Below are 27,638 nucleotides of genomic sequence, written 5' to 3'. Positions count from 1 at the left end.
ATGTACATACATATGTTGCTACCTTATTCTATTGACCTACTTTACAACCTGGCCGTCAGTCGTTGTGGCGCATCTCGCTGTCATTCGCTATGAATTATTTGTGTCTGTTTCGCGAAGCAAACAAACTAACCAATCAGCCAACCAACTACCAACCTGTTTACATATGTATGTTGACCTGGTTTTTTACAGGTTCACCAAAATAAAACACACCTTGCTGTGCTACGCTTTGTGCACTCCATATTGTGCAAACATACATAAATAGTATGTATGAATGCACAATATTTTTTTTTTGCTCCGAAGAAAAGCCTACATGGTGTATTTATAAACATTTATTTGTATGAAAGTGTATGCATTTGCTTTGGTTTTCAGATATGTTTCATGTCAATCTTTCGTGTTTTTTTTTTGCTATTTAGTACTTTTGCTCCTTTTATTTACAACTTTCGTGTTTATAAACACTACTGTTTGACTTATTTACTGTGCGTCACGAATAGTCCATAAAATTATAGTAAAAGCAATTTGCTCGCCCTTTTTTGTCACGATTTGTCTTCATCGGCTGTGCTACTTTGTTTTTTAAGTTTTTTTTTTCTTTATGTTTTCAATTTATTTCTTATTCCTTTTATCTTTTATCTTATCTTTTTACTAGTTTTTTTTACACATGTCACATTTATATTCAGATGCTTTAGCTGCATATCATTCATTTCACTTCTCTTAAACGTTTGCTATAGCTCTGATTTTTCAAGCTTACACACTCCTAATCGTCTTGGCGCTTCATTATTCTCTTTGTCATATTCAGTCTTCGCACTGCATTTGTTGGCCGCAAATTCCATTTAGCATTTTAGGAATTCCCTCGAGTATTACATTAACTTTCCGTAACAATGTATGCTTTTTTTGCGTGTGTTTGGGGATTTCCGTGAAGTTTTGTTATTTAAGGCAAGAGAGTCGTTTGGAATATAAGTATGTACATACATTTGCCTTTTTAGATTGCATGTAAAATGAATTTAAATAGCAGGCATATGCACCTTTTTGTGACTAAAAACAAAGTCAATAAAATTAGTACCAGCTACCTATAAAATAGGCTACAAAATATTTTATTTAAGAAAAAAAAAATACACATCTAGAGGCAGTACAATCTCGCTATTTAATTCAGTGCTAAAGTTTTTCATAACATCACATAAAATATCTTCAACTCGGAACATTTTATAAAATGTATGTACTGTTATTTGAGTAAATACAACAATTTCACATAAACTTTTTTATGTCAAAATATCGTTTCTCTAAAAAGAAAAGGAAATATCAAAATATTCGGAAAAACCAATTTTTTACTCTCAGCGTGCCTTTTTTTCTTCAGATTTCACCGCTGTTTAGAACAAAAAAAGTTTGCTACAGGACGTCGTACAAAAAAGAAATCTATGGTCGTGGTAACGATAATTAGAATATTCATTGTTTTCGTTTCAACGTGGCTTTTTTTAAATGGCGCACATTTTTGTGATTTAAAGCTTCGGAAGTTTCGACATAGTGCGGGCTAAGCGATGGAGCATTAAATTTCCAAAATCATTAGTTGTAGTCAGGGGCCGGTAATGATTCTAATAATAAAATTCATATTTTAACCGTTAAAATTGGATTTCTTTTTATTTTCCGATCAAAATTTACGCTACTTTATCATTTTAAATTTTCGACCGAGAATAATGGTTAGAATAACAACTTTATGTTTTCTGGTCAAGTTGGAACCTCATTTTGTGATCTAAATTTTTTCGATCAAATTGAATCGTTCTTTTGTGATTTTAATTTTCTTTTATCATATCTACCATAAATATCAAAAAAGATTTAAACCGGTCATACAAAAGTAATGGGAAAAATATAAATATCCAAAACAGCGATTGTTTTTATCGAACAATTAAAATATCGCAAAATAATTGGCCCCTAAATTTGAGCGAAAAAATAAAATTCCAAATTTAACGATTATTTTTGGTCGAAAAAAAATTAAAATAAAATATAACTATTTTACAACGATCTAAAAATAAAAATTTTGGTATTTAATAGTAATTGAATTTAACTAAAAAAAATAAAAATCCAAATTTAACGATTATTTTTGTATCGAAAAAATCAAAAAGTAACTATTTTACAACAATCTAAAAATAAAAATCTTGGTATTTAATGGTAATTTAATTTAAGCGCTAAAAAAACAAAAATCATTCAAATTAGCAATTATTTTTGATCGAAAAAATAAAAAATAACTAGTTTAGAATGATCTAAAAATAAAAATATTCACATCTAAATAGGTTAATCGTATTAATTCATTATTTTTTCCAACTAGCCCTTATTAATTGATTTTTTTACAATTAAATAAATGTCGTACTCAAATCATGGGTAGGTCTTATCCAAATGCCAGAAAAATGTTCAATAACGAAAATTGATAGAGCTTTCAATTTCCTAGAATTAGAACTTATCTTTTCAATGAAATAATAAATTAATCGATTTTTCGCTGCTGATTTAAGTAGGTACATTCAAATCGATGTTATTTCAATTAATTGACAACCGATCAAATACATATTCGGACAATAATTAGATTTCTAAGGCAGATAACAAAGGGTAATCATCATAAATAATGAAGTCTTCTTTAAAGGCTTTTCAGGCCACTTTTACGTTTATCAGCACCGCAACGGGCCCACTGGGCCTTATTGTGCTTCTCTCCTCTATTAAATGCAGGCAGCCACTTCCGGCGTTTCTTCCGTTTCAGAACTCATTTTTTGGCTAAAAAGTTTCAAAAAAATAAAAAGAAATGGAAAAACACGGACATACAATTCGTAGTAGATAAACAGCGACCTGATTATTCTTCCTGTTTACATAAGATTGTACTTTCAGCAGACTGTGTTATCAGAAACCGACGAAAAAATGGTAGGAAAAAAGCGTCGAACTAAGTAGGTATTGTTAACGGAGAGATGGCAAATAAATAGATACTTATGTAAACACAGTTGTGTTATTGCAAATAAAGTATTTTAGAAATTTTATCGAATTACCAAGTTTTTAAAACTAAAAATTTTCAAATTTATAAGCCAAGGGAATACTTAATTATTTGAAATGATCGATTCCACATGCACCAGCGATTATTATCAGCATTGCATGAGAGTGTTAAATACCGCACTGAAAGAGGTTATCAACAATAGTACGCGTGATTTTGACATCACCTCCACAATTTAATTAAATTAGTTTATATTTGCTGGAATAGAATGGAAAATAAAACGAAAAGGAAAACTGATTAGCAGCCAATCAATTCAATTAACTACGTCTTAACATAGTATGATTAACTAATTAGATAGAGATTTTGACACACACGTTTTGAGGTGGACTTTGCTTTGCTAACTTTGTTGATTTTAATCATTCGTTTGCTGCGTTCACTTGTGAGAAACGATAATTTGTGCACCAATTAAAAATTAATCGCATAACTAAATTATACGATCCTATTATTAAAACCTAAATGAGCTCAATCAACGAAAATATAAAGAAATAACAAGTGATAATAAACTGTTCAAACTGCTGTTGAAAGTTCATATCCCATACACCATTTCTTTAATTAAAATGCATAGCTTTTCAATTCAATTTCTTTCAAAGAAATAAATAATAATATAAAAACAATTATAAACATGATGGTCGGACCTCAGCCCGTGACAACTTCCAGGTCTAGAAAATACCTAGTGGTGAAGCTTGACAACAAACTCACGATAAGCAGCGCAGAGCATGGTAGCACTAAGCCGGCTGATGGCGAACGTGGGCGGCCCGAAGCCGTGCTGTAGGAAACTTTTGATGACAGCAGTCCAGTCGGTGCTCCTGTACGGGGCAGAAATATGGGCCGACGCATTGAAAGTCAAGAAATACCGGATTCTAATGTCTTCCGGCCAGCACAGAGGGTAACTACGCATTGCTTCTGCATACCGTGAACGCGGTTCTAGTTATTTCTGGCGTCATGCCAATTAAGTTACTTGCTTACGAGCGAAAAGAGATTTACAATCTCAGTGCTGAGATAGGCCGAGCAGCTGCCGCGGCAAGGGCACGCGAGCAACTAATCCAGCAGTGACAACAAAACTGGAACGCGAGCACAAAAGGTCGATGGACGCACACCCTGATAGCCGACCTTCAAAGATGGTTGAAAATACCGCACGGGGACGTCGTCTTCCAGCTGACGCAATTCCTCACCGGTCATGGTTACTTTCGAGAATATCTTCATAGAATGGGCAGGGTAGACTCCCCGTTCTGCCACTACTGTGTAAACGTCGAAGATAACGTACACCATACATTCTTCACTTGCGAACACTTCGGGTAATGATCGCCAGTCCAGACAAGTGGGAAGCTGTTGCGAGATACGTGAAATTCGTACTCGGCTGTAAGCGAGAGGACAGATGTCTACTATGAAACGCCCCTACAAAAGAGTAGCCCCGACGGTGGGAGTTTGGGTTTTAGTGGGTGGCCCAACAAATTTCGATGGGAGTCTTACACTCGGGGAAGGTAGTATAGACACAGCACCCCCGGCCAGTGCATAAAGCATTTCCCTCTCCTACAAAAAATAAAATAAAATAAAATCGAAAATAAAATAAAAATGTATTATTAACGGCCGGTTTCACCAGCAATTTAATAAGTGATAAATGATTTTTACCCGTCTGTCAGTTTTCATAGCACATAAAAAAAAAATTTTTAATTTTTCACTTAATTGCTTTAGTAGAACTGGCTATAAGTCTAAAAGAGTCATTTAAGAAAATTCCTTGACAATACAGTGAGTGCGCATTCATAAATGAATCATACGATTATAAATGCATACACATTTTAAACGCATGCAGGCATATAAATATTCACATATGAAAATACATTTATGCATATACATAGGTAGATAAATTTCAATGTGCCAGCGATAACACTGAAAAGGCAGACGTTTCCAAGTGCACTTCTCCATTTTCATTGTGTAAGTTGAATGCGCTGACATGCATGCTTTTCCTCAGTAGACTGACTACGAACAAAATACGATAAAAAACGAAGAAATGTGTTAATAATGTAAATGGCAAGACTTTTGTATGTACATATGTACATATGCCTCAATACGTCGTCGACACAAACTTGGAAAGGCTTTTCCGCATCTGATGTATTAGTAAGACATTAACTTATGTACATACTCATTAAATAAAATGTACGTAAATGTGCATTAATGACCTTCCAGTAAAACGTGTCATTAAAACTTTATTATCACTATTCGTAGACTTAAAAAATTCGACGATAGTTAAACTTTTATAACTGCTTATTATTTTTTTTTCTTACTTTTTATACACAACTCACTTCGAACATTTTCTATTTATATAAACTTAGCGCTAATCGTGAGACTAAAATCTCTTATACAAACAGGTCATCATAAAATAATGTAATCGTATAGTTACCAGACGATTTATCATAAAATCTATTCCATGACTCGCATATGTATATATACTTTTGTGGAACACTAAAAAATATATCACAGAGCTACAAAGGGAAATATTCCTAATACAAAAAATCATCTCCAAGACTTTACTGCCCGTTACTTTGCTTAGAGTTATTATTTTTTTAGTTCTACTTTGCTATCTATTAATAGTAGTTTGATGTCACTACAATTGTCTCACCATAAAATAATAAAGCATAAAGACATCTTTTGGCCCACTTGAAGATTCGGTGTCACTACCGAAATTCATGGTACAGAGCCCCAAAGGGTTTATCAAACCTTTCCTTGGTTTTGGTGATAGTTTCTTTCATGCAAAAAAAAGGCGAGGTGAGCAAACGTAATTGATTTTTCCAATTGTCTGTTTTTTTATTCTTGTACTTTAATTCACTCCTTATGCCGGATTTCCACTAGGCATTAAATGACAAATTTGAATGACATACATATGTGTTTGGACGTTAAGGAAAAATTTTATTAGGTTTGTTTCCAAATAACAGGTTTTAAACGAAATATATTTTTTAAATTACACAATTTTTTGGGCATTTCAATGGCTAGTAAAATGCGGCATTATACAGGGTATTTCATTCAAATTTTTGGATTAGAGCAAGTGATTTATAGGCAACACGTTTATTCAATAAAATCGCCTTCGGCGCGATAATAGCTTCAATCCTCTGCCGGAATCGTTTTCATGCCCGTATCGAATATCCCTTGTCCATATACGCCATTAATTTCTTCTGATTGTTTCTGGTTTTAGAGAATCTTGGTTATGTTTATTGGTCCCCTGTTCAAAAACGCGGAGATCCGGAGAACTGGGTGGCCATAGCTTTGAGGGTATGGGGCATGAAAGTTCTTAAATTTCTAATGTTACGTCTTCATGGACTTGTGTGAAGGATCAGAATTCTGTTGCACTGTCTGTATACTATCTATCCAGAGTGTCCTCAAATACCTGACACACCCTGTACTTATAATTTCAAATAATATGTAAACTCAATTTATATTGCGCATCTCCTCTCCCACAAGTTAATAGCTTCGTTCCAATTATACCCACACAGAAATACGATAATTCAGTCATCATCATTATTTGCCTGTATTAGCGTGAAAATGAGACGTGCTTTTCCGCAGTTTTTAGCGATAATTTGTAGCAATGCCAGCGAATCAGAAGTGTTTATTATGGCACGTTTCATTAATTCATATATGTATACGTATTTATGTATACACATTCGTAGGTACATACATATTTCTGGATGCATTTTTATATAAACAATAGCGTTTGTATGTATGCATGTGCATGTGTACTAGACCCACAAAGTTACTAAACACCAAAGGCCAGACAGCGTAGGGCAGATTACTCGCGCTATACATACATATTTATGTAAATACATATGTGGATGATAGGGCCATAGCTAGAGAATGATGTAAAAGTCAAAGAAAGACTTTAAGTAGTTGTACTTATAGTTATACATGTCTGATTGCTCTTTTCGACTTTTATAATAAAATTAATAGCATCGCTGATTTGAAAGGGCAAAAATTAAATCAATATGCACAGTGTCGGACAAAAGTATTGGCGCAGAGAATTTTTCCCAATGTATGCCAAGTTTTTTAATGTAATTTCTTTTCGAAAATTTTTTATAATATACTACAACAAAACATATAAACAAGTAATTTTTAGCAAAAAAAAACCGACTTAAAAAAATATATATATATATATATATATTTCATGATCCAATGATCGGATCTAAACCAGATTAGTAGGGGATCACCTCTGATGCAAAACTCAGAAAAATTCAATAAACTCGCGTACAAATTTGCAACTTTCTAATAAGAGTTTTAAGAAAAATTCTATGTATGTAGTTTTATATGCCTCAAAGTGCAAGTTTAAAGTTGCTAAATCCGCCTTGATTTTTGGCATTTTTTTGCTGACGGTGTTCATATTTAAAGTTTCGAAATTTTATTTTTATATTTTTTGCTGTAGTATGAACTATATTTTTATAAAAAATTTGCGAAAAGGAATTAGAATAAAAAAATTTCCATACATTCTGCGCCAATACTTTTGTGTGGCACTGTATGTAAATAACTATTTTTTATCAGTGAATTAAGAGGCTTTTTATATACTTTCTTTAATTATGAAAATGCCAATTAAGGGCCAGTCGCCTTATGTATATACAAATTACTTAGTATGAAAGAAAATGCGTGACACCGCCAGCAACAAAAATTTACAAAAATCAACGGCATTTATACCAAAAGTTATTAAGCTATAAAACTGGCCAACAACAATTTTTCGATAAATCTAAAGAAAAATTGCTTTGAGTTTTAATGAAATTTTGGGTATTTTTTGCACAAAATTTTAAATTTGAATTTATATGGTTTTTGTCTTATCAAAATTAATGAACTATAAACAAACAAAAGAAAATGAGTCAAACCTGGTCAAAAATGTTTAGGTGCTATCATTTTGTCGCGGCCTGTATATGCTGAGCGTCAGTATGTACCAGCAGATTTATCTTTTATCAGTTCAAGTGTAAGATACTGGCGATCAGTTTGCCTAAAAGTTGATAGGAGGTGTGGAAGCCTTAAAATTAGACTGCTCCAACAGGTTAAAGTCTCTTTCGTGCAGATCATTTTCGTTAAAGAATCATGAATCGCATGAAAGGAATCCAAGAAATTTGTGTCACACCCACCTTCGAGCAGAAATTTAATTTGCATATATTTACTTAATAATTTATTTGGGGTGCTTTCTTTAGTATGTGCATATGTATGTATCTGTAGTTATATGGAATTCTTTCATAACTTAAATAAATTAAGATTTCTTCACTAATTTTTATTGACATTTTAATTTAAAAAATCGAGAGTATAAATGCCTTTTATTTATTTTTGATTTATGCAGTGTGCTAATGAACTTATTCACTCGCCATTAGCAGCTTTTGAGTTATATATAATACTGACATTTGCTGCTAATAACTCAATTAGGCGCATCAGCTGATATCAGTCTTTTTTCACATTGTAGTTTTTGTTTTTATCATATTTTGTTTTTATTATTTTTTTTTGGCTTTGTTTTTATAGATATGTTTTTTTTATAGGAGCCCAAAAATACAGATTGTCGTACTCTGCTGTCAATGCCATAAATTCGTTGGCCTCATTGGAGTAGAGCTCGCAGATGCCACCACAATATGCCATAGTTAGTATTTGTACATAAATACTATGTACATACTATATTTACATATATATATGTATGCTATAACACAAAACAAAGCGCAAAATATTTATATTTGTACATAAGGGTGGCTCAAATAAAAGAAATGTCGGAATTTTAATGCTCTCACCTCCTCGGATTTTTCTGTATCGAAAAAGTATACCCCTATTTTTTATTTTGATCAAAGCTTTTCAGTTATTATTGGTCCCCCCATTGCATTTTGTGGGGTGTTTGGCGAACCTATAAAAATATAGTTGCGATGAAAAAATCGTTAAACAAACAATTGGGTATTATTATTGGACGTCTCCTGAAGGGAAACAGAGTTTTTCGACCGAAAAATTTTGATTTTCGAGAATTCTATACGATTTCTACGAAAAATTATTTTTTCCCCCATATAAAATACACGGAAAACTTTGAGCGCTTTTGGCGACCTCTAAATATTTTTTGATTTCAAAATAAAAAATAGGGGTATACGTATTTTTTCGGTATAGAAGAATCCTAAAGGGTGAGAGCATTAAAATTCCGACTTAACTTTGGCCCACCCTAATGTACATACTATTTACATGTAAATACATGCATATGTGCTGTGTATAAAAGCGTTTTCATTCAACTCCTCAATGACGTTATCGTTTTGTTACTCATGCCATGAAGTCATTGAACAGCGGTTGCTTAGCTAAATTATAGTATATGCACATCTGTTCAGCAAGTTTATATAGTATGTACGTACATACAAATGTACTTGTGTATATCTGTATACATATGTACACACGCTGATCACAATTACATCAAAGTCATAATTTTTATGGTCGCAATTTCCTTGCTGTCTTACATCATTTGTTAGCCATCAATGTGTTTTTTTTTTCAATACAGTTGCTCTTACATACATATGTATGTATATACTATATAGTAGTTATCTACATATGTACATACATATAGAAGAAAAATCTGTTATTTTCTGTTGCCATCACTGGCACTATGTAGCCACCCAGCAAAACTCATTTAGTGAATCAATTCATGTCAACACGCACCTTTTGACGTTTTGGCAATAAAATGTGGAATTAGGTCAGCTAATTATGAGGAAAAGTGTTATTTTATTTTATTTCACTTCATTAATTTTGTTTATGATTACATACACTATATAACTGTGAAGATTAACTTTTTGTGCGACCTTGTCCAGTTCCAAACTGTGGTCAAATAGTTCACGAAGCTATGTTTTTGTTGTTGACACTTTAAATTTTTTAAGGTGTACTTTAACACCTACCAAAATCTGCGAAAAACGCAGCTTCGAAAAAAGTGTTGGTTAGGGCCTTTGTGAATTAAGGTACATATATGCACTTAGAGTCCTCATGTGGATTATAAAAGAAAAATATTTATATTTTTTTCAGAATTTTTTCTGTTTTATTCTCTTCATTTCAAAATTTTTTTCAGAAAAACATTCGTTTTAGTCATTATATAAAGAAAATTTTTCGAAGAAACTGCACTTTTTAACCGACTTCAAAAAAGGAAGAGTTTATAAATTCGTCAAAATATTTTTTTATGGGATTTTTGGGGATTTTAAAAATCAAGGCCAACTTGATAATCAAATAATTTCACGCAAATAATCTGATTGCTTTCTTATTAAAAGTACTGTATTGTACTCTTCCCACTCCTCATTTTTAAGGCCTATATGAAATTACTATTTTTATTCTTTACTAGCAAATACCCGACGTGCTTTCCTGCACCTTAAAAGGATTTTTGTGTTACTGCTGCCTCACAAAACTCTTATGGTCTCATTCATAAAAAATAAAGTAGATTTAAAGAACTTTATGAAGGGAGATTTTCAAACAAATTTTCGAAGGTATATAGAAAGTAGGTAGAGTATCGGCTTTCTTCTGTAAATTTTATTTATAATCTTATAACTCGAGTCTACATATCGTGTACTTTCTTCAAAGGTGATCTAATTCAATATTTACCTTATCTTATAAATTTAACTGGATTAAATTCTTCAAACTCGTGGCAACTCGCTTCAAAAATATGTTCGACAGAAAATGTTCTTAAACCTCTTTAGTTTAACATCACTATTGTAAAATTTCATTCATTTTAACAATTGAAATGTATAAAATTTTTCAAACAGGTGGCAACCCCCTCAAAAATATTTTCGGCATTGAAATTTTCTAAACCTCTTTAGTTTGATACCAATATTTCAATATGTAATTTATCTTATTAATTAAATTTAATTACAATTCTCAAACAGGTGGCAACCTTCCACAATAATATTTTCGGCTCTGAGCCTTCTAAACCTTCTTTCTTGTGACAGCCACATGGCAATATTTAATTTATCATATCAATTTACCTGTTACAATTTTATTACGTTAAAAATTTGCTAAACAAAATACCTAATAGGTATTCACTTTTAAGTTAAAATTGTTTTTAATTTCTATCTATGATAAACTTTTTCTTTACAACGTGCCCACCTTTTTTTAAACTATTTTTTACTTCAACAACCAAATTAAATTTTGAAAGCTTTCACTTCCAACATGCACAGCAACTTATTTAACTCAGCACAAACTTTTAACATAAACGATATTAACGATAATGTTGTTTTTTTTTTGTTTCTGCTTTTGCACTTTCCAACAAATGCATTTTATCTACCATTAATGGGCCTTGACCTAAATTTGCACTAACCACAAACATAATATCATCTCTGGTAGGCGGCGTTGCTGGCAAAAAGCTATGAATGCTCCACTCATTTTCACTGTCGTTTGTAGTCAAAATGGTAGTTTTGTTGTTGTTGTTGTTACTAACAATTTTCACTGAAATAACACAACATTATCATAATGTAATTAAGCTATCCAACAGTGAATATTTATCACTTTCGCTTATCACTGTGGCCATATAGGCGCCATTGCTGTCGGATGCAATGCCTTGTTTTACATACATACATACAAGTTGCCCATTTACACATGTACATGTGTGCTCGTATATCATACACACATATTTTTGTTTTTATACGCTTCTCAAATATTTGGCATATGCAGTTACGTTTACTACGATGTTGCTCTCAAGGACGACCTTCAATTGCATAGGCATTTAATTTGTGTGGCATGTATTGACAGTTGATTTAATGAATGAGGCTGTGGTAGTGGTTGTGTGAAAATCGTGGCAAAGACTTGTGCTATAGCAGACATGAAGGACATTCTACGAGTACACAAGCACTTAGCTGAGGACCTTGGCAAGCTGACAAGTGCGCTTGTATGTTAAATGTTGTGTTGCATACTTGTAGGCGTCGAGGCTGCAGATGTGCATGCAGTGAACATGTGCTCTCACGCCACTCGAATTCTGCCATTTGTGTGTATTTTTAATAAGACCGGAAGTTAAGCTTGATTGGCACAAGCACAAAATCTAATGATATTTGAGAAGTTTGCGTTGAAAAGAGAAAACTCAATGCATATCTGTAGGCGCATTGGCTGATATTGCTGCTACGCTGTTTTGCCTTTTTAACAAGGTTGAAGTGGATTGTGAAAAGAATTCTCAGCGCACAGAGTTTGTTCTTAATTAAAGGGAGTTCGTAGCATACAGTACATATTAAAAAATTCAACTATTGATATTTAAAACTTTAAGCAGCGTCATCTATAATAATTTCTTACTTTTTCTATTTACTTTCAGATTTGAACAGAATTTCTTGTTTCAAAAATAAAAACAAACATCAGAGCATCAGCATTGCCCCCCTCCAAAATTCATTTTGAGGCCAAACAGTTCCAAACAGAAGCAACTCCGTCTTTGCCACGGTTACCGCCAAAGTAGCTGAATTTACACTGTTTTACGTCGTAGGGAATGGTATATTTCTTGGGGGATTGGGGCATGGGAGATTCTGACTGTGCGTCATATCATCAACATGTTCCAACAATACAACAGACCAATTTGCATGCCCACAGCCACAGCCATCATCAGCAGCAGCAGCAGCAGCAACAGCAACAGCAACAAGTGCAACAGCAGCAACAGCTTCAACAAAATGAGCAGCAGCATATTGAATTGCAACTGCAGCTACAGCAACAACAACAGCAATCACAACATCGTCAACACATTGCCGAAATTGCACCTGTTCTAGGTCAATTATCGCCCATACAATTTGGTAGCGGCACTGCGGACACAGCAACACTTATTGGCAGCGGCGGCAGTGGCAACACACTCACAGCCGTTTCGCAGCAGCAACATTTACTAAGCAATTCACCGCAACATGTTGCTAGCAGCACATTGGTCACCGCCAACTTGCAACAACTTTCTGTCAGTAACAGCAGCCGTAGCGGCAGTCACTGTTCAACGCCCATTAAAACGGCGGCCATCGAGGCTTTTGATAAGTCCGCTTATCAATCACTGCAGCAGCTACAGCAGAAACAATCGTTGCCAGCACAAGCACATCCGCTTGCCTCAGCGACAGCTGCTTTGCATCAGTATTTGGGACGTCAACGTTCCGATTCGTGTGCGGCAAATGTTGGCAGTTGCACGAATGCACCATCAGCGCCGACTGCGCCAGCGGAGCACGGTGGCCACAATAACGGCGGTGGCGGCAACAGCAGAGCAACAGCGGCAAATAGTTTCCTACAACCCCAGCTGAGTAAGGATCTCTTGGAAAGTGAGGATGAAGTCGCCCTGCAACCGCTCTCAAATCAGGTAATTTTTTTTATAACTTAAAGCTATGAACTAGTACTAATAGAGAACTAATAGGCAGAGGGAGTTTAGAAACATTGATTTGGGAAATTTTTTTTCATTACTGAGGGCATGAAGAGCTAGCGCTATAGGGTCTAACAACCATAGTTGGTTCCCTGCATGTTATGGATTTGATATCTTTGAAAATTTCACGTTATTTCACTTGACCATTGACATTGTACCTCACCAGAAATCTTGATCCAAAAGCTGTTCCCATGACAGTCGGGTCTACGTAACCGGAACGACCCAGATTTATCTCTGGCCAAGGACTGCCACTTCAGCAACACTCCCCAAAAAGTATTTGGGGAATTTGTACGCTGCTTCAACAACAACATCCAAAAGCTGTCAGTGGTAGTCTCTGCAGCCATCTCCATAAAATTAGCTTCTGTTACAGATATTACATCGTGTATTCTTTTGAGGTTATATTCATGTCATAGCGAAAAATTTTTAATGCGCCAGAGTCATAGTAGCCCAACTGCCATCAAAGTCAGGTGGTTGCACTGAACTTTTTACTCCTAAGAATTCAGAGAAAACGGCTACTCCACCTTCAAGTTCTATTTCGGGGCCTTCGGTGTATATACGATGAATCCAGGGAAACTTACGATTGCAATTTTTAAAGTCCGTGACTGTGAATTTCGCACGCAGTAACTTTAAATACAATGATTTTCCCTTCAACTGCTATCGATTAAAAAACTACTATAAAATTTGGAGCAAGTTGAGTCATTTATATAGTTTGTGTTTGACAGTCATTAAATGCAGAGCACCCCGCGAATTTTAGCGAAAATAGAAAAAGTGAATTTCGGGCTATGATTAAGCATAGTTTTTTGCGTAAGAAATTTATTACCAAAACCAAGGAAAGGCTTTATAAATAATATGGGGATTGTGCACCATAGTCAATGGTTAAAAAGTGGTCGTACCAGTACAAGTGATTCCAAACGTTTAGGTCGCCCAGAAATCGACGAAAAATCTATGAAATGATATTGGACGATCGGAGAATGAAAGTGAGTGAGGTGGCTGAGGCTATTCGCATCTCCACTGAGTGGATACATCAAATTATATATGTATATTTTTGGATATCAAAAAGCTATCTTCGCGATGGGTGTCGCGCTTGCTCACACTCGACCATAAACGAGCTCGTGTGACACTTTAAAAGGAGTGTTGGGCGATGTTCAGCCGCAATCCGAACTAGTTTTCGCATCGTTTAATGACCGCTGACGAAACACGGGTCGACCACAACGCACCAGAGCACCAAGGAACAATCAAGAAGTGCACCAAAGAAGGCCAAAGGTCGCGTGTGTAGTCACCATAGAAAAATCCAGCAATTTGGCTACGAACTACTATGCCATGCACTAGATTTAGCCGTCAGCGACTATTTCCTGTTTCCAAACCTAAAGAAATGGCTGGGCGATAAGAGATTTGGGTCGGATGAAGAGGCCATCACTGAAACAAACACTATATATATCTTTTATTCAAAAAGTCAGTGACTCGTATCAGTGCCCATACCTTAGTTGACACTCGACGAGAGAACGACACCGGAAGGCCCGCGGAGTAGTATACCCAATCGTATATTACTTTTTAATCTACATTTCAGTGATAAAGTTATGATTTATATTACGATTTAAAGAAAATTTCAGAAAGGTTTTCGTGCAATCTGTCTTATAGGATTTGAAAAGTTATTAATACATACATCGATAATTTTTAATTATTTTATTGCACTTAGGTAAATTTGGCAATCGATCAATAAAATTTTAGATTGTACGATATAATAAAAACCAAAAAATTCGACAAAAGAAATCCCCTTATCGCGAATAGAAAAAAACTCGCTAAGTACATTGTAAACCTATGAGTTTTTCTTATCAACCTACTTTCTGTATTTGAAATTAATAATTTAGTTATTCATTGGGCTTTAAGCCAATTGTTTGATGAGAAAAATGGGTTACCTTGCAATTAAATCATTTTCCTTTTACTTTTCATATAACATCGACCACTTCCTGGCATTAACAGGCAAATATATGTATATATATTCATATTTATGACACTACTTACATACGTGCGGATAAATGTACTTAATTCACTTTTATTTATTAATAGAAAATCATGTGAATAAACATTGCAAACATAAAATGCAAATATTTTAGAAAAAACAAGGCAGCTGTGTTTTGCCGCTCAATTGGCCAAATCGGTCAAGTTCAAAGCAATATTTTTCTACGACTCGCTAAATTGCGAGTATACACCTGCCTCAACCAAAGCAGCACAGCGAGTGTAGATGCGGAAAATTATTTTAAAATAGTCTAGAAATATTTTTAGATAAATATAATATATTAGTAGGTACCTCTGTGGTGCACATTGACATATCGTCACCCTTATGCCAGAAGCATGAATGTGCAGGTTTATCAGTTTTGAGTTATTGGCTTGACTTGATTAACCTTTGGATATTCTATGATATACCAAAACCCAGAAAACCATGCGTACACGGAAACCACATACATATTTTACAATTTCAATTGCATAAATGTAGAGTTAAGTCTCATACAAAAAAACGTTCAAAGTTGATTTCCCAAAATTTTCATTTTTGCACATTCATGTTTCCGGCATACGGGCGACGATATTGCTTTCGAAAACAAGCGTTTGTTTTGGAAAACTTCTTTAGCTCGAAATAAATACATTACAAAAATACTGGCAGTAAAGGAAATAATGAAGATGCCATCAAATATACGATATCAACTATGAAAGTAAAAGAAAAAACACTGATATACACTGAGCACATTCATGCCTACAGTTTGAGTCACTGGTTTGCGTCACGCCCCCCCAAATTGTCGCATATTGTGCGGATAAAATAGGCAATGGAGTTTTTAAATTTTTAAAAACATATTTTAATAAATATGCATTGTCTGTGTACGAAATGGGAATGTTTAATTGCGTTGTTGTTCATCAGCTCGTCAATATGCCATAAATATACACTTGGCGACAAATGAAAGTGTACACCTCTATCTAATATTATATTCACAATTATTTTCATGAAAAATTTATCGCATTATTTATTTATGAAAATATAGTTCTTTCTATAATATAAACCATATGAATCAAAGTTTCACACTTTATATAAAGTTCACACAAATTCAAAAAAATTTTAAGCAAATTTTCAACTTTTTATTGAGAATTTCTAAATAAATAAATAATGCAAAAAAATGTTCGAGAAAATAATTATGAATATTATATTTTAACAATGTGTACACTTTCATTTATCGCCTAGTGTATGCGTTAGCAGTATTTAGATATCTATATACTTGCACATTAGAGTGGTCCAAATTTTGTATTGTACCCCCATTTGAATTTAATCGTAGAAAACGGGGCTCCCCCTTGTTTTTTTCTTGTCGGTATTTGTACTATCTACTTAGAAACGTAAAATTTGGCGCCAGCACCTCTTTCGACAAGAGCGAAAATTTTCGAAGGTGATCCCGGCCCTATCTTAGGAAAATTGTTTTTAGACCACTCTAATGCACATATACATAATAAAGTCTGAATTTGTGTAAAACTCGTAATTTTCGAGTGCGAAAAATAACTGTTTGACAGGTTAACCAGGGTTTTGTGAAAAAAGGCAACCAGTCAGCTCGAATGAAAGCTAAAATATAATTTAAAATGTCAAAAATTTGTAGAAACCCCAAGTTTATACATTGGTGGATGAAATTCATTCATTTTATTCACTTATTATTTTTTTTCGTTTGTTTTCATTGTTTTATCATACATTTTAGTATGAAATTTTCCGCCCCTCGGCAACACCTTAAACCTTAAACTTACGAGGTTTACGAGGCTTTTACGACGTTAAGCGAATACCCCTAATACAATATTCCGGATTTATCAAACACTCATTTCTGTGCAAAAACACAGCTTCACTAAATTTTCGCGACATTTTCTGTTTGTTTTTTTTTCAGCTAAATATTTACTCTGCACACATTATCCGTGTGTCTTACGTCCAAATGTGTATGTAAACTTTTATTTTACTTTTCTACTACTTTACGGTGTTGCTCTGGCTTGTGCAGCGGAAAGTGACATCTGCAATTATTTAATACGCTAGATAAATAGATCTAGGCCAGTTACCTTAAAACTCGCTCGGACGAACGGATTTGCGAGTAATACTTCTTGAACTTACATATTGTTTACAACGGAAACTTGACATCGTAGAGATCAAGGTGCATCTTGGTGGATTGCTTTGCAGTATAGGGCAGGGTTAATTGACCGCTTTGGGCAAACAAACGCATAACAATACAAGTAGCTGGTACGATTTTTTTTTCATATGCACGTAGTAGTCTATTGATTTTAGTCGTCATAGGATATCGTTCATGGTTTAACCGGTCATTGTCCGTTAGAAACTCATGTAGTGAGGTTTAACCAAGGCGCATCCATACAAGGTGGTGGCAATTGCATATAAGTAAAAGTCCCGTGTATTTTGTTATTCCTTTTTGGTACACCAAGTCTTAACTGCAGTTCATGCCTATTGGAAAAATGAGATTACAACTCCAAAGGGGTAATTGCTCATATTCAGTGATCGGACTTCTACCACACCAGGTCTGAAATCTACCACATATTCGCGTTTTTGAGTAGTTTTATTTTTGCTCGACATAATTTTCTTAATTTTAAGAGCAAAAGTTTTCTAACACTAAACACTAACAATTCAATTTTTCGACAGGAAACTGGGTTTTATTGTGTTAAATTGCAAAATATATGATTTATAAAAAGAATTAATACCGAAAATGTTAAAAAACGGCAATTTTTGTGAAAGTATTAGCAAGTTTCAGTGCATCTAAAGCTTCTAAAGCGATGTTTACTTTTACTTGAGAATTGTCAATATCGGCGAATCCCAAGTAGCTGTTTTTGGAACGTGCCACATTTGTGCGTTACATCGTGATGTGATAAAAAGAAAAGCTGGCAGCACTCCGCAAGGTTGCAGAAATCTTTCAAAATTTGTTCGAAAAATATCTTGATATGGAAGGAACTGCTTTACACTGCAAGGAAAGAAATTGCCAAAACTCAAAGCAATTTTTAGCAACTTCAATCTTGCACTTTAAAATGCACTTGCACTAAAATATTTGTTTTTAGATTCTAATTAAAAGGTTTGCAATTTAGGTGAAACCTTGCAGAATTTTTTAAATTTTTGTACAAAATTTGATCCAAAACCTGAGATCTACCACATTTTTTTGAAATCTACCACATTTTTTACAGATTCTACCACACAATTTTTTTTTTAAGTCCGATCACTGCTCATATTAGGTAATGCGCGGTAAGCCATGCGATATTAGTGAATCACGGTTTTAATTTCGCAGCTCAGTAATGGTACACTCTGATCTACCTTCCCCACTACATATCTGATGCAACTCGTGATTTCTAACGATCTGTTCGTCTATGATATATCTCATCTAAATTTCGTATAAATGAATAATCGTTGTAAAGATTGGTTTGATATTGTTTCTTGAAAACGGAAAATGGCACTGAAGATGACGATCCGAACCAAACTTGCCCAGTGATGACTGAAACTCGTTCAAATCCATAAGATCTTCAAATTCTGAATAAAGAATTAAACAACAACCGCGAATAAATTTTGTACTTTTGTTAGTTAGTTAGTTAGTTAGTTAGCGTGTGTGTAGCGTGTCAAAGCAATCTTTATTCAGCTTGGATTTGATAGTCCTGTTGGAAAGAGCCCGTATAGCTGCTTGGCTATCTGAAAAGCCTTAAACACCTTGGGCCATTTGCCCATGGGAATTGCAAGTTTGGTGCTACGTCCGAAGATACCTGCCTCTGCTCTGTCCACCATTCTTGAGATCGTAGATCAAGTGCAGGGAGTCCATTTTTATCATTTATCATTTTGTATCTTCGCGATCGGGGATTATCACTTGGAATTTTCTGCCAAAGCAGACCTCTTTAGTCATGGAATCAGAGATTCCGCATATTTCCAACCCTGGTATCTTCCAAAGAATAACTGCATGAAGCTTCTTCGCGTAGAAGCCGGCGTGGCTGCTGTTTCCTGGATATAAATATTGAGGAACCCATCCCAAGAGCGACTCTAGAGGCGCAGTTGAACACATTCTTATAGATCCAGTGACGGATAAACATGCCAATCTTTGCAGTTTGTTAAGCCGAAGTATGGCAGTTTTTTGCAGTGTTTTCATAGGTGTTTTTTGTTTAATTAAAGCTTATAGTTACTTTTTCATTAAACAATTTTTTTCCAACTACATAAGTTGTTTTTTTAGAACATCTATTTACCTCATTTTCTTATCTTCTTTCAGGTCGGTGGTCACACCCGTCTTCTATTGTTGAATCAATCGACTGTCATAAAGCCGTTAAATTTGCGTGAATTGGACTTTTATCAAAACATTCCGCACGATGTACAGAAGTTTGTGCCCAAATACAAAGGTAAGCAGACGGCCATTTATTTATTGAATTGAATACGAAGAAATTAGGAAATCTAGATATGTAAGATATAGATAGATATAGTGCCTAAATATTAAAAAAAAAATTACACGACTTCTACAGCATTGCATTCATTAAAATCATTCAATGTTTTGCATACAATAAAGAAAAATTAAAAAATAAAATAAACATATTTATTACAAAAAAAAAAAAAAAAAAATCAATGAATGATACTACATACATACTACTTATGTACATACATACATAATAAATTTCGACAATAGTAGTCTTCAAACTATCGTGAAAAATAAGGAATAATAAAGGTTGTTGCTTAATGCTATCCTTTTCAAAAAAAATATAAACTAAACTATAAATTCTAATTAAACGCCCCATTTTATTTGTGTGTCTGCTATTTGCGAACGCGATAAGTGAAACGAGCGCTAATAGATTATCGATCAATCACATACTATGTAGAATTAAATATCATTACTTAGTTTTACATATATAATTCATATATGTATGTACTTAGCACACGTTTATTTGTCTGCTCGTGTAAATTCCTTTCAGCATCTCACATCAAGTACCCAGTTACGGGTACGGTTCATCACATCAAGTACAATCGAAAAAAATAAAATAAAATCATTAACCAATTCGCAACTCATCTCTTCATATGTGTGTCTCTTTTTGTGTGTTTTTCTATTCCTTTTTCGGTTACTTCTAGCACTTGTAAGAAAACTAAAAAATTTATGTATATAATGAGAAAATTTTATATGAACTTATTTAAGTTTAAACATTTCTGTGATAGCATTTACGATACTTAATAAAATATAACTGTTTCTATGCAACTTATATTTTATTACAGTTAGATAAACATTTTACGAAATAAAAAAATGTAAATATGAGCAGTGAATAATAAAAATAAAATTAAAATAAAGCTAAAAGATGGAAAGAGAGAAGAGACTTCTGTATAAAAAATATTAAGGTACATACAATTATATGTAATTTAATAAAGTTTTATTAGTTTAACGCTAGAGCAAGTTAAGAAAATACAATTTCACATACACATTTATTTTGCAAATTGTATTTTTAATGTTTGATATGTGTAAACTATATTACTTCTTGCCCACCGCGATTTTTAAAAGACATTTTACACTACATTGAAAGAATACTTAAGGGATTTTGAGGAGTTCTTAATAAAACAGCTGCAGGAAAATGTATTTATAAATGACAGATTCCTTCAAATTCGCAACGCAAATAAAATTTTCCTACAGATTTTGTCACTTCGACAAAATTTCTAGACAAGATGTTATTCAGTTTAAGGGAATACCGCTAATAAAATAAATGAGTCGCGTCATTTAACAGTTTTGGCTATTTTGCTTTTGTTTATTTAAAATGTATTATTTTTTTATAAAAAAAAAAAATCATTTTGAACGTGGTAAAAAAGCTAAAAAAAAATATGAAAAATTTTCATGAAATTTCCAAAAAAAATTTTGAAATGCAGTTTTGTAGCCCATTCAATTTTAGTACAATAAAGTGCAGTTTGTAGTAGCTTGGACTTACCGTAAATTTTTAAAATTTTTTCGCTGGAGGTGTCACGGATTTTCTTCCATACAAAATATGTAACTGCAACCATTTTTCATAAGGAGGAAAATTCTGAATAAAAAGTTGGAAATTTTTATGAACATTTGATCAAATTTATCGAATTTTTATAAATCTTGTACAAAGTTTGAAATTTTGACTTACATAGTTTTTGTTAGATAAAGAATTATCAACATTAAATAAACAAAAGAAAAATAGCCAAAATTTGTTAAAAATGTATATAAGTAATAAGAGAAAAAAATCAAATCCTTTGTATTCTTTCAAAATAAGTACATCTGCGACATTTTTCATCTGTAAATTTTACAATTACAATTTTATTTTCATAAATTGTTTAATTACAATTTTAGCGTAAAATTGTTTTTGTATTTCTATATATTTACAGATCAAATGTATGTATGCTTGTATAAATGTTTGTAAAAAATGTCTGTAAAATCAATTTCGTACAATTTCTTGCATCAGCATTCAATAGTAAAGCGTATTAAGTGTTAGTAACAGAATAATGTGCTTCAAGGGTAAGTGCAAATCAATGAATTATGAATAGAAAAAAGACAAATGTTAAGAAGCATAAAATACATAATACTTTTTGTACTAAGTAATCCATTAACAAAAAAAAAAAATATTTTAGAATTTAATTGAAAAATACAATAAAGTTAAGGCAGGCACGAGTGACAATTAAATGAAGAGGTTATAATCACAAAAAGAAAATATTTTCAAAATATAAACTAAAAAATTTATGTACTATGACATATATAGTATGCACATTAGGGTGCCTCACCAAAAATAAGTTGCTGTTTTCAATCGGAACCTAAAAACTTATTACATTTTAAGACTTCCGCCAAAAGATTTCGGAAAAATATTATAATATATGCTGGCCCGACTTAAAATACCTACAAAACAGTCATTATTTTGTTTCCGTTGATAAGATTTTTAAAAATTTTTGGAAAAAATACTCGTTAAGACTGGTTTTATTAGAAAGAAATCTATTTTTGGGGGTATAATAATATATTTTATAATTCTGATGGAAAACTAGTACAGCTTTTTTTTTGTAGGGGTGCACCTTAATGCGCATACATGTGAATTCTAAAAAAAAGAAAAATTATTCTTGCAAGCCTTAACTCTATTTTTTATTTATTTTTCTTTAAACAATAAGTTATTCTTCCTACATTTTTGCTATTTTACCAATACTTAAGTCTATCTCCACATTATTCTATATTTAATTATTCATACAAATCTATCTACTCACTACATTATTAAATAAAAAAAATCCTTGTGTGCTTGCAACTCTCGCCACCCACAATGTAGTATGATGCATTCCAAAGCGTACCGGGTGTGAGATCGAGAGTAGGTCACGGCACACGAGGATGCACGTTGATGAATGATTTTTTTGGTCTGCTTTTACTTTCCGTACCTGTGTAGCCTCGTTGCATGGCTCGAAGATACGAAGAATATGCGCGCGCGGCAGCAAGAACAATGAACAATGAACATTAAACAGTGAATTTGTGCAAGCAATGATGTGCGACTGTGATCGAAAACGAAAAACGAGCGCGCTAATGCATTTTGGGCGCACATCTATCTGGAACTACTGGGGGCAAATTGGGAAAACCAAAACCGACGCGCAATAGAGCGTAATATCCTCAAAACTTGTTTTCTTTTTTTATCAAAGAGCAAACCAAAGTTGTTGTGTGTTTTTTCTTTATTTATATATTATAATTCAGTGAATTCACGTCGTCGTCGGCGGCCATGTTGCGTTGGGTTGGTGTTTTCTGTGCAAGGCAACCCACAACAGAAAAAATAAATGAGGATCGATACCGCTACCCCTACACTCGAAACACAGAAAAAATCGAAATCAAAAAAAAATATATGTCTATATTAGAAGCTCATCGCTCCTCTAATGTACTCACAAGAATGTGTGCCTAGCTAAACTCCAGTCTGAGTCTAATCGTTCTGTTGCTTTTGCAATAAATCGACGACTATGACGATGACAACGGCGACGAGTAATCGTGATTTCATTATGGAAGGGTTTGTATAAAGATTTTATCCCGATCCTTAAATCGTTTATTAATACAGCGAAGATAGTGATAATAACTATAATTATAAACATAAATATATTTCTGTGTTAATATATGCAATAGGATATGATTTTAATATTTCATCGGACTATGCGATTTTTGGAGGCAAATATGGACATATATATATATATATATATATCTTTTAAATGACCTAAGAATATGTGTTGATAGTGAAAATTTGTAATACTGATTTTTAGTTTGATGTTAATATTATAATTACAGTTTTTTGAACAAATTAGCTTTCAAAATCGTGTAGTTGTCAAGAGCACTTCATTCGCAATATTTCTTTTACTGTTACAAGGATTTTGTTTAAGCAGGTATTTCGGAATCATTATCTAGTTATTTTGTCTTTTTATAATTAGGCAAAACTATTAAAGTACAAGTTGAATGTTCAGGGTAGCACTCTAGTACATAGTTGACTTCTTTTACATAACTCCCAAAAGCTCGAGTATTTATCTGGACATAAATTTTGTGGGTCAATGATTTTGAAGTCATTTTTCAAATATGTATTTGCAAAGAAAAACTTTCACATTATATATTCGTGCGAAAGAGATTAGAACACGGCAAGGAAACATTTTTATGCATTTCTTAAATCAACTCAAAGTTTTTATCAAAAAATATAAAAAAAATTTAGTATCGATGACACAAAATATTTTACTGACAAATTTAAACTTTTTCAGACCACAACTTGTTACTGATACAGAATAGAGCCATAAAAATAAATTGAATATTCCTTCGGGAGTTATGTTATTTGAGCGATGGAGAAAAATTGTCTCCAGATATCGAAAGGCTCGTTAACTTCAAAATATCTCAAACATTCTTATGTTTAAGTTTTGATTAGAAATCCTTATTTTTTTTAGAAAGTATGTCTAACGTTTGTTCACGAAAATTGTATCGCATTTAGAACATGGCGATAAGGCAAATGAAAATTTTCCAAAAAGCTTTAATTTTTGGATTTTTTTTGCTTGAAATGACAAATAAAAAATATATATGTAAATAGTGAAATTTCCATATCTCTTCTCCACTTCATGAAACACCAGTTAATACTATGTCTCCATTTTGAGATTTACCATATAAAATTAAATCTCGAAAGGCGGTAGATTTAAGTTAAATCTTCGTCAAATCTTCAATAATATTGATCAATAAGTACAATTTGTTGGATGTGACAACCACAAATTCACATGCCATAAGTCAAATGACATTTGTGTTTTCAATATATAGTTGAGGACATTGAAATCTTGCCTATCATAAAAACATGAATTTTCGTATTTTTAGGAATTTTTATATTTTTGTTAGTTTGGGAGGAAAATTAGTAATACATATGTACATAACTTTGGTTGTAATAAATTAAGAAAATATTATTTTAAAAACTAAAAATTTAGAAGAAATGTTTTATAGTAATATCATGCAGAGTCTTCTCCGCTTTCTATAAGTCATTTGCGCGCTCCGACAAAAAATTTATAAATTTCGGTATTGGTTCTGCTTCGATAACATTGCACCGAACATCCTCTAGAACTCAATTCGTCTTCATGATATGCCAAAGGCCCACGATTGGATTTTCGGTTCCCTCCTATGAATAAGAGAGTTCTACTTTTTCTTTTCGCAAATGTTTTTTACCGTTTCGATAATTTTTCTTAAATTTGGGAAAATGATTGGGAATATGGTACCATTCTTTACATTTTCCAAACTGTATATTATACATACATATTTACCACGAATAAGAAGCCAATAATATTAAGAATTCACATAATGAAATTCCGCTTGGTACCTTCTTTTATCTGTCTGTATATCAATGTCCGCAACTGTATTTATAAAATCATACGTAAGCAAACGTCAAATATTTAAAAATGTGAACGTCAAACATATCTCGTTGTGGTAATGGAGACGGTTGTGATTTAGCAACTGGATTTATTAAATCTTAATGGATAAATCTCTCAATGGAGACATAGTATTACAGGCTAACCTAATATTCACGCACGCCGCCAATTTATTGTCAAAAATTTCTCATGCACATGCAACTTGTATGAGATCAACCGAAATTGAACGGCGTGCGTATGAAGCTAACTCAATTTCCAATTTTTGTTCTGCGTGACATTTTGATTTGACGTTTCGCTCAATGAAATCAAATGCAAACGCATGCAAGTGAATTTCGGGTGACGCAAAAAAACAAGTTCGACGGCATGCGTACCAAAACGCAAGCCGCGAATATTAGGTTAGCCTGTTAGCCCGTGAAAGGAAGTAAAGTAAAAAAAATAATAATAATCAAAAACTCAACAAATTCCAAAAAAAATTCAAAAAATATGTATGTAAAAAAGAAACGATTCAGTATTCTTACCGCCGGTTTTGCCAGAAATTTAAATGGAAAATGATTTCGTATTTGCTGTCAATTTCCGTATTAAATTCAAAAAATTAATATATTTTTTTACTTAAATTGCTTTCGTGAAATTGGCTGCTAATAATAGAGTTCACGATATAGTTTTACTTTCGTACGAAAATTTATGCAGGTTTCTTCTTTGCTAATATCGTCTTCTAATATTAGATCCAATTTCAGAACATTAATTTGAAACGATCTAATTTTCCTTGAAAATAGTACATAAATTCTTTCGATACTCGAATAAATCAATCAACGTCGAAGTATTCAACTTCTCAAATATTTTTTTTTCAGAGATTACCATTAAAATTGTATTTTTTTCGACGAAATATAACGTTGACGATTTTTTTTTTTTGTTATTCAATAATTTTAAATATCGAACAAAATACAGATAATATTTTTTTTATTTATGTATTTATTCATTTCTTTTAGACAAAATGGCTGCATTTCTTTATTCATTCTGAACGTTTGGAATAACCTTTTTTGTTTACTTATTCTTTAGAACGTTCCTGATGATATGTTAACGTATATTTCAAACGCATTCTGTTTATTCTGGCTGTGAAATTGGATTATCCGGAATGTATAAAGAAACGCAGCCAATATGTTATACAGTAGTTAGTGATATTTTATTTTATATTAATTTTTTTTATTTTTTTTTTTTAACTCCCACAAAGCACAACCCTCTCGCAGTGCATTGTGTGCATTCAAAGCTAAATAGAAATTTAACTCGTCTTCATGCCATCACACATTTGTGATTCTCGCTACCTCAGCATACATACATATTTCTCTACTAAGTACTTACTAATAGAAAAGAGCATAAAAAGCTAAAGCATTGAACATTTGTAAGAACATCAAATTTATACACTTTTTTAAACCAAGAAAGAGTTTAATTAAATACAGTTTATTTTTTACATATCTTAACTAATTAAGTCTACATTCGAAAATTTTCCGCCAAACTAACCGTCAACTTCTCTATATGAATGTATTTTTTTTAGGCGTGATGCAAGCGACTACAATGGGCGGCGCCAAGTTGGAGAAACGCTACTCGCCCAGTTTTCGCGAGGAGCCCGCGCGCAAGATGAGCAGCACAAAGCGCAAACGGGATGATGTGCTAAGGTGGGTACAGCAGCAATGCGCTGAAGAAAAAAATAAAATAAATAAAAATAACTACAACACAAATACTTAGCATTCGTTTCAATTTGATACGATTAAAAATTGCTTAGAGCGATGCAAATAAGAATTTGCTTATTTTTAGATTACATACATACTACCAGTTAACCTATATACATACATACATGACGACCCAACAACCAAATATGGCAATGAATTTTTGCTTTTATTTTAGATCTAAAAAAATTGCTTTGAATAAATGTTTGCGTGTGTTCGCGTTGCTAAAATGCATACCAGTATAAAAAAAGCGATTTGTGTACGTGATACAAGCTCCTCAAAGCAAAAAAAGCTTACTAGCGGGTATGAAATGAAATCAAAAAATATATCTACATAAATATTTTTTTAAACTACAAAATATGTTTAAAAAACACTTTGTTATGATAAATTCATGGCGAACATTAAATTAATGAAATTCGCATGAACGTATCCAAAACACAAATATTTTTCCATGCCCCCGTGTATTTCTTTTAGGCCGCCATTAACGACGACCATCACGAACGCGCAACATTCACAAGCTATGCTCTACAATAATTTAGCCGTGTAGTGCTCAAGAACACACGGCTCGTAAACATGAAACCAAGCACACAAGCACCCAAGCAAGCAAACCAAGTGAGCCGCCAGTGAGCGAGCGAGCGACTGATCGTGCGCCACACATTTGGGACGCCCCCTCTGCACTCGCCGCCCCTGCCGCAAACACTG

At 33.1% G+C, this 27,638-nt stretch overlaps 1 protein-coding gene across 2 annotated transcripts in view; it reads left to right on the top strand.

Moving 5' to 3' along the window:
- Positions 1-27,638, top strand: part of LOC118744558 — a 136,776-nt gene that overhangs the window by 100,681 nt on the left and 8,457 nt on the right. For both annotated transcript variants that reach the window (XM_036477680.1, XM_036477679.1), the window contains exons 2-4: positions 12,285-13,289; positions 19,607-19,733; positions 26,765-26,885. In XM_036477680.1, coding sequence (XP_036333573.1) covers positions 12,453-13,289; positions 19,607-19,733; positions 26,765-26,885 — 1,085 coding nt within the window. In that variant the 5' untranslated portion in view covers positions 12,285-12,452. The remainder of the gene's footprint in view (positions 1-12,284; positions 13,290-19,606; positions 19,734-26,764; positions 26,886-27,638) is intronic.

The sequence above is a fragment of the Rhagoletis pomonella genome, unplaced genomic scaffold, assembly GCF_013731165.1.
Source record: "Rhagoletis pomonella isolate Grant_MI unplaced genomic scaffold, Rhpom_1.0 Rhpom_scaffold_00008, whole genome shotgun sequence".
NCBI classification, from domain to species: Eukaryota; Metazoa; Arthropoda; class Insecta; order Diptera; family Tephritidae; genus Rhagoletis; species Rhagoletis pomonella.
Note: the sequence above shows the minus strand (reverse complement) of the source record. Positions and strands in the feature narration are given on the sequence as shown.